General features: G+C 47.7%; 2 protein-coding genes across 2 annotated transcripts in view; both read right to left on the bottom strand.

The window, feature by feature from the left end:
* Nucleotides 1–309: 309 nt before the first annotated feature.
* Nucleotides 310–6,606, bottom strand: LOC139283277 (zinc finger protein ZXDC). The gene is made up of 10 exons (XM_070903266.1): nt 4,593–6,606; nt 4,345–4,497; nt 3,747–3,825; nt 3,124–3,254; nt 2,766–2,936; nt 1,457–2,238; nt 1,250–1,334; nt 967–1,133; nt 725–826; nt 310–527 (listed from the first exon to the last, which is right to left on the bottom strand). The coding sequence occupies exons 1-10, from the start codon at nt 6,604–6,606 to the stop codon at nt 441–443; spliced, it is 3,771 nt and encodes a 1,256-aa protein (XP_070759367.1). The 3' UTR covers nt 310–440.
* Nucleotides 6,607–10,730: 4,124 nt separating this feature from the next.
* The window catches only part of LOC139283489 (copine-9-like), a 109,444-nt gene continuing 108,074 nt past the window's right edge, over nt 10,731–12,100 (bottom strand). Inside the window, exons 20-21 of the mRNA XM_070903514.1 lie at nt 11,575–11,648; nt 10,731–10,958 (exon numbers count right to left, since the gene is read on the bottom strand). Coding sequence (XP_070759615.1) covers nt 10,731–10,958; nt 11,575–11,648 — 302 coding nt within the window. The remainder of the gene's footprint in view (nt 10,959–11,574; nt 11,649–12,100) is intronic.

Below are 12,100 nucleotides of genomic sequence, written 5' to 3' on the forward strand. Positions count from 1 at the left end.
CTGGAGCGTAGACAGCGCACTGTGTGTGTGCATGAGTGGCAATGTGGCACCATGGAATAGACACCGTTACTGTCAAACCCCCCAGGACAGAGGGACAAAGAGCCTCTCGCATGTCTCTTTGACATGACGGCGCTCTCAGGTTTGATTTTGGTACAAACTGGACTTTAGAAATAAACACATTATAATCTTCTGAACAAAGAATCCTCATCTCCTCTTCTCAAGGTGCATTATCTGTGGACTCATGTCCACCCCCCCCCCTCCCCAAACTATACTAACCGCATGTCCAAAAAGGCTTTCGAAGTCCCGGGAACAGACGAGGCCAACCGTTTGATGGAGTCAAACATCTCGGGGTATGTTTGTTGATGTAAACTGTGGACAGTGACGAGGTGCCAGTGAGGTCGATTATCGCAGCAGACCTCAGACCTGCCGGTCGGCGGTGGTCACTCCAAGTCCTGAAGGTTGATTGTGCTTCCTGTGAACTGGGAGTTGTCAGAGCCGTTGTCGTCCTCGGTCATCACTGAAGGTTCCTGTGAGGAAACAGAGTCACAGAGCTCAGTTCAGCTATATGAAATCGAACTGAAAAGAATATAGCAGTCATCATTCCCCACTCTGCGTTTACACTGTGAACACTGAAAGGTTCCACGAATGCACCGTTCACATCAGCAGTCAGGTCAATCAGAGCTTGGCAATGGACGGTGTAATGTAAATAAAAAGGTGCTCTTGCCTGTAAAATGTTGACGGGCAGGTCGGCAGTGAGCTGAGAGTGGGAGCTGGAGGGCTGAGAGCTCAGCTGGAAGGCCAGGTCCCCGTCACTGGCCGGGTCGTCCTGCATGGAACGCACATTTTGATCAGTCTACGTTTCATTCCATAAAGTCAGTACCATCCCGTCTGGAAAATGCTTCTCTCAACACAAATCAAAGAATTACTCTCATGTCAGGTGGTGCGTGGTGTGTCTGGGGAGCTCACCTGCAGCAGCTGAATCTGGACATACTGGGCCCCGGTGACGGGGTCACGCAGAGTCAGACCCCCATTGGCTGCTGCAGCTCCTTCAACATAATGAGCCCCAGAGGGAGCCATTGGAGCTGCGGCTGCCTTCGCTCCTTTAGTTTTCCTCTGACTCGAAGCAGGACTCCCTGGATTGAGCAGAGAGAACGCCGTCATCACTCGCTGTTGCACGCTCACTGTAGTCTCTGACTAGTCTCAATGAGGAGCACTGAACAAAAGCCAGGTCAACGTGTGTGTGTCTTACCAGAGGAGGCTGAAGGACCTCTTTGCTTCTTCTTCTTGGCCAGCTGGATGGCTCTGTAGTCAGTCCTGGCTGAGCCTCCACTCTCCTGACGCACAAAATGGGTGCAATTAAGTTACTACACAAACCCAGCAACAGTATGTAGGCTTTTGGGGGCTAATACAACTACAGTTGGACACAAAACAACAGCTGTGCTGCATGACCACTCACCAGGAAGCTGCTTGGTGACACAGCGTTGAGTTCCTGGTCTTGCTGCGGGCTGAAGCTGCTGCGACCGGGGAAAACAAACTGGGTGAGGACTTTTCCTCCCTCTTGAGGTCCCAGCACCTCCACACAGCCCAGCAGAGGCCCTGCTCCCCCCTGACCACCCACCTCCACCACCTTTGAGGGTGAGGCCAGCAGCTCGGCAACTGGGGCCACCGCCAGGGAGGCTGTGGGCTCCGCGCTCAGGGCACTGGAGGAGCTGAGTGGGTGCTGCAGAGTGGGGTCCACGGAGGCTCCAGCTCCCTGCATGGTGAGAGCTGTGAGGGTTCCCAGGGCCTCTGGGGTAACCGTCTGCACATCATCCAGATTGAGAGTGCCCTGTGGGGGCAGGACGTCACCCACCGTTCCTTCCAGACCGTGGTGGGGCCCCATGTCAGCACTGGCTGCCAGGATGAGAGGGTCCACAGCTTTGGCCAGCGTGGTGCTAGTGCCGGTGCCGAGTGTGGTGCTGACTGAGGAGGGGTCGATGGTGAGGATGCCTGAGCTGACCAGGGAGAGGTCCATGGTGAAAGTGCCGTTAGAGCTGCTCCCGCCGACGGGAATTCCCACTCCTATGCCAGCGGTGGGCGCGGCGCCTCCGGGCACAGCAGAGAAAAGAGAGCTGAGGTCCAAGTTGGTGAGCTGGTCGCCCCCTGCAATACCGGGCCCTGCAACTGTTGTTGGGGTGGAGCTGATGAGCTCGCTGCTGGGAGTCAGGGTGGGCGTGGTCTCCATCTGGCTGAGAACATCTGGGATGGAGGAGGAGGAGGTTATAGGATAGTGAATGTTTTCCCAGAAACGTAGTGGAATTAATTATTTACATTTAGTAAAACGTCACAAACTACTCGCAGAGAAAAAAAAAAGATCATGCTTATTTTAGTAGGGTGAGATGGATGAAATACCTGCCATGGCTGTGTTTGCTGCGGCCGAGACGGCAAGTAAACATGGGGGTATTGTCGAATTTCTCAGCTAAATTAGCGTTAAATAAATTGTGTAATTTAGTCCTACCAGCCAAACATCTTTGAGGGCGTTTTATGGTGTATTTTCTGAATTTGTTTTGGGCACTTTGTTTTTGTCTGCAAAGATAAGCTAATGTAATATTAGATAAGATCATATTCAGCATATCATTAAATTGCACAGAGACATAAGTGGGCCACCTGTGAGGTGCACCACTATAGTTAAGGAGGAAAGTTAAGGAGGAAGGTTAAGACGCAGTCAAACAATTCCACTAAATGCATCTCTTTTTAGGTCATGAGCCAACAGTGGTGTTACTAACCAGGACTGAGGTGGTGGTGTTTGAGCATGTGGCTCTTAAGGCTGCTGCGTGAGGAGAAGTGCTTGGAGCAGTTGGCCACAGGACAGCGGGTCCTCAGGGTGCTGGCGTCCTGCTTATGCTTCTTGGAGTGGATGTACAGGCTGCTGCGAGCTGAGAACTTGGCATTACAGCCTGAAGAACATACAGGGGACAGGTGTCACAACTGATGACCTGTTCAGAAACGTGCTACTACCAGAAGTTAAAATAATTGATTTAGCTGCACTGTGCTTAACTGAGTGAAAGACAAAAACAATCACTTATCTGTGTTCTCCCAGGAAAGGTCCTACACCTATGTGTTGTTTTTGGTACCTGTACGTACCTTCTGCATGGCACTGGAAGGGCTTGGTGCCCAGATGGGTGATGCTGTGACCCTTGAGGTGCTCCGCCCGGGTGAAGGATTTCCCACAACCCTCCTCTGTGCAGACAAAGCGACGGTCGTCGTCATGTTTCCTGATAAACACAGAGATGTGGTCAGTGAGACAATAGCACAAACCCACGCATCATTCTAGCTACAACAGGCGGACGGACAGAAAGACCATATTAGAAACCTTCAATTTGATGGAACTACATCAAAACTGAAACAACACAGTAAGTGGAAACCAAAACCAGCATCATGACAACCTGTTGGTTTTCAACGACCAACACATTTCACCAGTAAAGCAGATCTGCAGCTGCGAGGTGAAGTTCACTCAAATAAAAACAGACACTAAAAACTACGCTGACTGACTTGCATGACAATAAATACAACAAGTTTTGCAAAACTTGTTGTATTTAACGCAAAATCTGGTGCGTGGACCACAAAACCTGAAGCCCTGAGTAATGTCAAAAGGTGAACCGCCTGAAGCCAGGATAGCCTCTACTCTTTATTACTTAATTGACAGTACCTGTGGACGTTCACCCTGTTTATATCGAGGGGGAAAGCATCTGTTAATAAGCACTCACCGTTTATGTCGGAGCAACTTAGACATGCTGGTGAAGGACCAGCCACAGCCCTCCGAGTCACAGACAAACGGCCTCTCACCTGGAAACAAGAGGTCAGACGTTTATTTACCAGCGCACAGGACCTGCTATCAGCTACACAGATTCGTTGGTAACCAGCTAACCTCGGGGCTCAACCCAGGCCTTTTCTGCTATCGCAAAGCCGACCCACTTTCATCTGGAGCAACCTATGCTGCGCGGCTATCCTGCTCCAGAGCGGGGCTCCGTTTAGAGGATTCAGTCCAGACATATTGTTATTTTCCCCACTGACTAGTTTTGCAATTATAATGTTTTGGGAACACGCAGCATTAACCAGCTACTCTCATCTGAAATGAGAGAACAGAGAGCAACACATTCACAGCGTCATGTGATTGAGGAATGACTTATTCTTTAAGAAAACAGCCTCAAACATCTTCTGTGGCCTGAATACTCACTATTGTAGAATTAAAAAAGAAACTGTCGCTTTACCTTTAGGTCCAGTTAAAGAGAACTCAAGACCCCCCCGAACAAATAAAGTAAGTTATAGCAACATTATTGGCCCTCTAATCTAGTATCAGCTTACCGGTGTGACTTCTCATATGGATTTTGAGACGACAGGCCTTGTCATACATCTTGTCGCAGCCTGGGTAGGTGCAGGTGAAGTGGCCCGTTTCCCTGAAGTGAGTGCGATTGTGGGAGAACAGGGCACTGAAGGTGATGAAGGTTTTCTCACAGCCTGCACAGAGCAGAGGGGAACATGTAGGAAGACAATGGTAGACTGAAAACTGCTGTATGTAATGTAAAAACTTTCCAACATTCAGCTCGTGTTACCTGGGAATTCACACTTGTGGGGCCTCTGTGGCTCGAAGTGGACCCTCTGGTGATTGGTGAGTCGTGTGGCACTGCGAAACCTCTCACTGCAGATCTCGCAGATGAAGGCATTATCCTGCTCGTGGACTTTGACATGAGCCTTAAGGTTGTAGACTGTGGTGAAACGCCGCCCGCAGCCTTCAAACTGACAGGTATGTGGCCGCTGCTTGTCATGGGACTGAAGATGCCGCTTGAGCTTGTAAGAGGTGGCAAAAGCCCAGCCGCAGCCCTCCACGTTGCACTGGTAGGGACGTGGGTCCTCGGCATGGTTCAGGAGGTGAACCTTGAGTTTCTGACGCGTGTCAAAAGTACAGGAGCAGGCCGGTTCTGGGCAGCAGAAAGAGGCCACGGTCTCTTTCTTGGACCTGATTAGCGGTACAGACTGGAAGTCCCCAGTGTCACAGTCTGCCACAGTGGCTTTGGGGTGCGGGGTGACCAGATCAGCCTCCGTTACGGCACACAGCGCCCCGGCCTCCTGCTTGACGATGGGACAGGAGTCCAGAGAAGTGCCCAGCTCTGACAACGAGCAGTCGTCCACCAGAGCCAGCTCAGAGTCACTCACAGACATACCAGGCCTGGGCTCTTCCTGCTGGCCGGAGTTGGAGACCGCCAGCGTGCTGATCTTCCCAATGGATTTAGTGCCACTGTCATAGTTGAGAAGAACAATATCCTCATGGTCTTTCATGCCCAGGTGCTCCTTTAAACTGACCATGTCGTCCTCTTTGTGTACATACCCCTCTGGCGGGGCAGCGAGAGTCAGTATCCCGTTTTCTATGGTCACTATGATGCTTTGGTTGTTTATGGTGATAGTTCCGGAAAAGGTCTCACTAGCAGCTGGACTTGTGGAGGCCGTGGCCGGGTTTGCACTGTCCTGCAGCCCCGGCGAGTTTGAAATGAAGTCCGAGGTGTCCATGGCTTCCGCGACGCCCGAGTTCCCTGAAATCAAGGCACTACTCTCGCCAACGCGGGAGTGCGACGAAAGCTCCCTGACCAGTTTACTTTCATTGTTTTCGGTGCAAATCTGGCCACAAATCTTATCGCCATATTTGTTTGTCAAAACAACGTCTTCGACAATGTGGTGACAGACGGTCTGTTTGGCATTGGCCACGGTAGAAGTGTCGTTCAGTAAATTGAAAACATGCTCCGTTTTTTTCAGGATCTGGGTATCAAGACAGTTCAGGTTGTCATTAGATTCGCAGAGAATAACGTCACTGCTGTTTCCAACCTCCATGGAGCTACCGGGACTTGCTTTAGAGCACTCTGGCTTTTTACCTTTCATTTTATCGCCGTTCTCAGATGATACATCCGGTCGGTGCTTGCTCGCCTCGCCTTTGCCATCCTCCTGAACGACATTAAAAACAACATACAATTCCTGGGCGGGTTTGTCTGCCCTGCTCGCCGTGTTGAAGCTCCCCGGTGCGGCGGCGTTGAGGCTGGCCAGTGAGGGCGGCTTGAAGGCGCCGTCTTCACGCTGCTGCCGTAAAACTGGAAACGGTAACGTTAACTGCCGCTGAGGCATCGGTTCCTCTTCCCCTTCAAACAGAGGCAACGCCATTTGCATTACAGTATCCCCGCTTTCTGCCCCGTACTTCCAGGCAGTCCTAACAAACTCCTGCGAACCGAGCAGCGCGTTGAGCTCGTTCTCTTTCTCCGTGTTCCCGTTACAAATTCCGACACTCGGTCTATTACCCGGTAAATTGGTTTTATCGGTTGGTTGCGGCTTGCTGACAGGCGAACAAGCCGCCCCGCTGCCATTTTCTGCCAGTAGGTGAAACGCTGAAGTCCTCGGCCTAGTGTTGTTGTTGTTGTCACTTTGTGGCCCAGGGGACTCCAGTGCTCCATCCGCTTCATTTTTGGTGGAAATAAAATGAGGTGCCGACCCCGTCGCTGATCGAGGTTTAGACGAAGTGGTTCTGTGTGGGGCGCCATGTTGCGAGTGAATGTTTTGGGCATCAGAAAGCCCCTGGATTTCCATCTTGGTATCCCTGTAGCAGCAATACAGAAAAGGCCCGCCCTAGTAGATGGAGGCGATCCAGAGAGCCACTACGCAGTTTACAGCGGGCCGGGTGCCGCCTTCAATGGCCAACGTGGAAATCCTTCAGGAGCCACCATCCATCCATCTATTTAATAACTACCAAAGCCTTGTGAAATTGCGAATTTATATTCGGTTTTAAGTTCGGCGATGCTACTTTTCAGGGTATGTTTTTTTTTGACACCAAAGTCTGACACTTAATAAAGACATGTAAAGGCTGATGCCTTAACTAACGTACATTCTAACATCAAGCACATGTCCAACAGCACATGTCTCTGTGTCGGCTAGCCATTTCAGTATCGAGTCGGCGTATGACGCAACAACAACCAACATTTTTTTTATTTTTTATTTTTTATACAAAGACTGCAGTAGCTCCGTCAAACCGCAGAGCGAGGAGCTACGAGGAGCACCTGAAGGCAGCAGTAGTACCATTTAGCTTAGTTAAACTGCGGAGTGGATTTCGCAGCAGTGGATCCGAGTTGGATTTGTCATTACTGATGCCTTTATTGACATATACATATATATCTGTATAATCCGCTCTACTAATAATGGCTCCATTTTTTAATTGAAACGCGAAGCCCCCGAAACTCTTCAGACTTTAAGAAGTGAACATTTGCGGTCCCGGTCAGTGATTTTTTTTCATTGCATTTCCTCTGAGTGGCAGTGTAGCACTATAAAACTGTAAAACACTCTCTCCTCAGAAGAAACATCATAGATGATCCCCTCTGTGATTAAACCAATATTTAAAGAGCATGGCACCCTCAGGGTTTAGGCAATGCATTCAGGACTCAGTCTTGGCTATTACATTTGAATTTGAATTATTCGAGTGGGGAGGGGCTTTGAATCTAAGATTGCACCTTTTTTTTTTAATAAGCCAGACCCTCACCATAGTTATTAGTATTTTCTTTGGACCCTCCCCTTGACTTAAAAAAAAAAAAAAAAAAAACCTCACTATATCATATTGATTACACCAGCAAGTTAAGCTGGTGTAATCAATATAATGTATAAATTGAATTATAATATTTTTTTTTACAATAACCACCAATGCATACGTCAGAAGTGGAATTTGCAATTGCCTATTTTATGGCAAACAACAAATTGATGAATATTCCAGCCACTCTCTGAAGAGTTGATCATATGTGACACATGACTTTCTGTTACGATGCAGGCTAAAAGTAAAAAATGAAGAAAAATAAAATCTCGAAACACAGACAGGGTTGTTTTCCTCTGCATGTGGCAAAGAGTACCTTTATGACCCACTGCACTCACTAAAGCTATCATTTGCAACTTTTTGACGCCCCCCCCCCCCCCCCCCCCATTAATCCCACAAGGGAAAGCTAAAATGTAAAAAAGACTGCTTCTAAGACTGCCCTCCCTTTTAAAAGACAAAATAAAATACACAACGCTTCATCCCTCATAGTTTTTGTGCAGTCCCTAACAAAACCCAATAACAGCTGTCAAAAACAGACTACACTGCTAGGCACAGACTAGAGATGAGCCTTAAATAATATCTTTATTTGGTTCCTAAGCAAAAGCTAGAAAACACTGACAAACCTATGACTAAACCCGTGACCGACACCAATGGAGACAAAGATAAGAGAGAGACACACTTAAGAGTATCAGAGAAGGACAAAGTGGAAGGAAGGAAGACCGTTCACAAAATATTCTGTACACATCACTTTAGATGTATTTACACTTTACCTGCATGTAGGCGGAGCACACTAGACTGGGGAGAAGCAGTGAGCGGTATATTGTTTGTCGGTGTTATTAGCTAATACTGTACACACTGTATAGAAAGCTCAACATGCTTCATACAAAAATATCCAATAACTTATGTGACTTTGGGTTGGTGTACTTGTTGATCATAACACACACATGCATGCATGTCTCAAACACTGTGCGATACAAATCTATCCTACTATTCATGTATCTCCTATATGTTTTTGGGATTATTACATCGGCAGTTCCTTCGAGTATACCGTACACAAATGCAGTAAGGAATGGAACGAACGCTCCCGCACAGCACACAAAAGTCAACACACGTCGGAATGTGGCTTTGAATTCATTTTCGGATATGAATAAAGATAAAGAGATTTTCCCGAACGAGTACAATCAACTGGCAGCGTGTCAGCCAAATAAGCATGCAAAATGACATGGATTTCCTGTTTTGTCATATAAAAATAGAGTCCTGCCTCACGCGTACTTGTAGGATTATGACAGAAATAAGGCCACATATCCATTTCCTTTCTGATGCAATATGACACATGCTTACTAATCCAGACGAATCCAAACGACTCCAATCATTATTATTATTATTATTATTATTAGCTTTACAGTCTCCCACCCCACGTTCTATTTTTGCGATGCTATCAGGTTGAACCATTGCTCTTTTAGTCTATTCGCTAAGCCTACAACAAGTGTCAAAGGTCAGAGATAAAAGGGTTTGGACCGAACTGCGCAGTGTCTGTTGTTAGGAGCGTTAGGTGAGGAAAAGGGCAGGACCTGCTCTCGTGAAACGAATCTGGGATTTCTAGCTCACTGTAGCATGAATCATTCATACGCGCGACAAAGGCGTAACAAATGAAACCCTGGAAAAAAAACAAAAAAACATTCATTGCAAGTAGCTTATGAGTCCTGTACGCAGCCATGTGTCAAACACCAGAACTGATGAGGGGGAGCATCCCGACTGAGTGGTTCTGACACAGCGCTACATACCAAACCTCACTCTCCTTGTCACTCCTTCCCCCCCCCACCACCCCGCGTCTTCTTTCCAGTCAGAAATGGAGAAAAGTAAAGGTGACCCCGACACTTTCACACATTCCCAGCTACATTTTAAGTATCCCGGCCTGCGAAATGCGCACCGACCAGCTCTATTCATTTTAAACAGACACATGCTCCAGACAGCTCAAGTACCAGAGGCGCCCACCTTATGAATGATTCACACCAAATGACAGCCCCAGCTGAGATAGTTACATTTTAGAGGGAGAAGGGGGTGGGGGCAGCAGAGCACGCAGACATGGTTATGTTCAGCCTTGCAACAGGGGCTGAAATAATCCGTACCTCCTGATATTGTTGAATTGCACGGTGGCCCGGAGGAAGTGGAGGCGCTTGGAGTGGAGGATATTTCAGTCTGTTCTCCATCCCGAGCCAATTTCATGGCCTTATATATTTCCTGCTTTCGGGAGGTGCATGAAAGTGCCCCCCCCTCCCCCCCCCCCTCGTGTCCAAGTGGGATTAGCTTAGACTTGCCGACGCTCTGCCTGCAAACGGTGACCTGGAAATGTAGGGCATTCACCACAACTTTTTTACATAAAAACATGTTTGAATTTCATCTTCAGCATAAAGTATACATTTTTCAAGAAGCAAGAGAAAGACCGTGTCCGTTGGCTCTCAGATGCCACGATCTGAACGGGACTTCGTTCCAGCTTCTCTTTATTTCCCGCTCCCCTGTGTTACTGTCAAGCCTTTAAAATGCCCTGAGAATAAACAAAACAAGGAAAGGACACCAGCCTCAATGCCGTCTTTCTTCACAACTGATAGAAATCAATTGCCCGGCTACTTCAGGATTTATTACTCTATTACAGCAGACGCTCTTATCACCGTGAGCAGGAACAGTGTCACGGAAAACTGAAGTGGGTGAGCCGTGGACTCGACTTTTGCGGGAGAAGTGTTGGTTTTTGTCACTCATTTGAAATGTTGGAATTGATGACCGAGGGAACTGTGCAGGACTATATTTGCCTTTGATTTAAATGCAGTTTGTGTATCGTCAGACCCGGAAATGTTACAAGGGAACACTTCCACTCCAGATCCCGTTGGATGAATCCTCCTCACCAACACTTTTTTTAGGAATGTATTCTCTTCTGGTAGGTGTCCCTTTCCAATTTACTGTGGTAGCAATGTTCCTGTCAACCAACCCTGAAACCATGCGACACACACACACACACACACACACACACACACACAGACAGACAGACACAAACACACACACACACACAGACAGACACAAACACACATCTCCCTTTGCTCGAATCTTTGATTACTGTACTGCTCCGCTCACTGCCCTCATTTCAGGCATGCATGTTGCATTCCTTGGGGGCAGGGGTGGTGGTGGTGGTGGTGGTGGACATTGAGGGGGAGTCAGAGGTGGCGGGCAGAGGGGGCCGGGGTTCGATCCCCCGGCTCTTCATGAATGACAGTAGCTGGTCTGGGATCTCCGCTAGGACGTCCTTAGCCAGTCGAGCCATGCTCAGGACCTGGTTCCCTGACCGGTCGATGTAGTCCCGGAAAGGAACGAACTGAATGGAAACAGGAAAAACGGATGATGATGATGATGATGTAATATACTGGCGTCTACGTCGTTGGTTACTCGTGCGCAGTACGTATGGCAACCTCGAGCAAGTGCTCAAAAGCATGCCATACCAAAGATTGTAGTAATTCAGGGAAACGGTAGGAATGCAGAGTTTTGGTGGTCGTATTCACAATCAGGCCAATAAAAGCATGTCCCACGGAGTAAAAAAAAGTAAAACAGCTAACATTCAGTGTGTGTACGGCATGATAGAGGACCTTTATACTTCATCTTTTCTAACAACGACGACAGCCTAAATCTGCTGAAAATAAATTGTTTTGCTTTTAACAAAAATTTGGCTTTTTGACTTATTCAATAATATGCCAAGAATTCATAAAAGCTTCTCTTGCTGTCTAGGCAGTTTTGTTTCCTAGTTAAAAAACTAGGGGCCTTTGTTTTGTGGATATAAAAGAAGACACTGGTTCAGCCAGACTGCCCTGCTTGACACGTCTGTCTGTGCGGTACAGGTTGAACTCCATGCAGATTTCTGCTGGTCACACTGATAAGACGTCACATCTGTGACTCATGAGGGTTAAAGGGCAGGGTGAAAGTCGCATATACTTCACCTGGACAATGTCTCTCTCGGCAAAGCGTCCCCTGGAGGACACTCTGACCTCATCCCCGTCCAGCTCCTCCATAGCTGCAGACAGCAAACACAACATGCACATTAGGTAAAAGTAGAGGCATAGTACAATGGACATCCTACATTAAACACTATTTATAGGGCAGTTATGGGGGGGGGGGGGGGGGGGGGGGGGGTCCTTACCTTTCAAAGTGACACAAATACAAATATATTCTAAAAGCATTTAGTTCGTTTTAACAAGTCGGAGTATCAGTCTGACTGTTATTTATATTGTATACAATAGAAGTTGTATTCTTTTCTATCCTGGGAGGTGAACTGTGTTGGCAAGTTATTTTATTGTGTGTATGTGTACAGCTCAGAAGTCTACTACTGTGGTTCATTATTCTCTCCTTTTCTTCCCCCCCCCCCCCAAAAACTGAAACCGCAAACTAAACCTCGGCTTTTCTCAGTCATCAGTTGGAATTCATTATAAATCAACGGCACACAAACTTTAGCTGTCTGGCTAACTT

The sequence above is a fragment of the Enoplosus armatus genome, chromosome 3 (genome assembly GCF_043641665.1).
Source record: "Enoplosus armatus isolate fEnoArm2 chromosome 3, fEnoArm2.hap1, whole genome shotgun sequence".
In the NCBI taxonomy this organism is placed as follows: Eukaryota; Metazoa; Chordata; class Actinopteri; order Centrarchiformes; family Enoplosidae; genus Enoplosus; species Enoplosus armatus.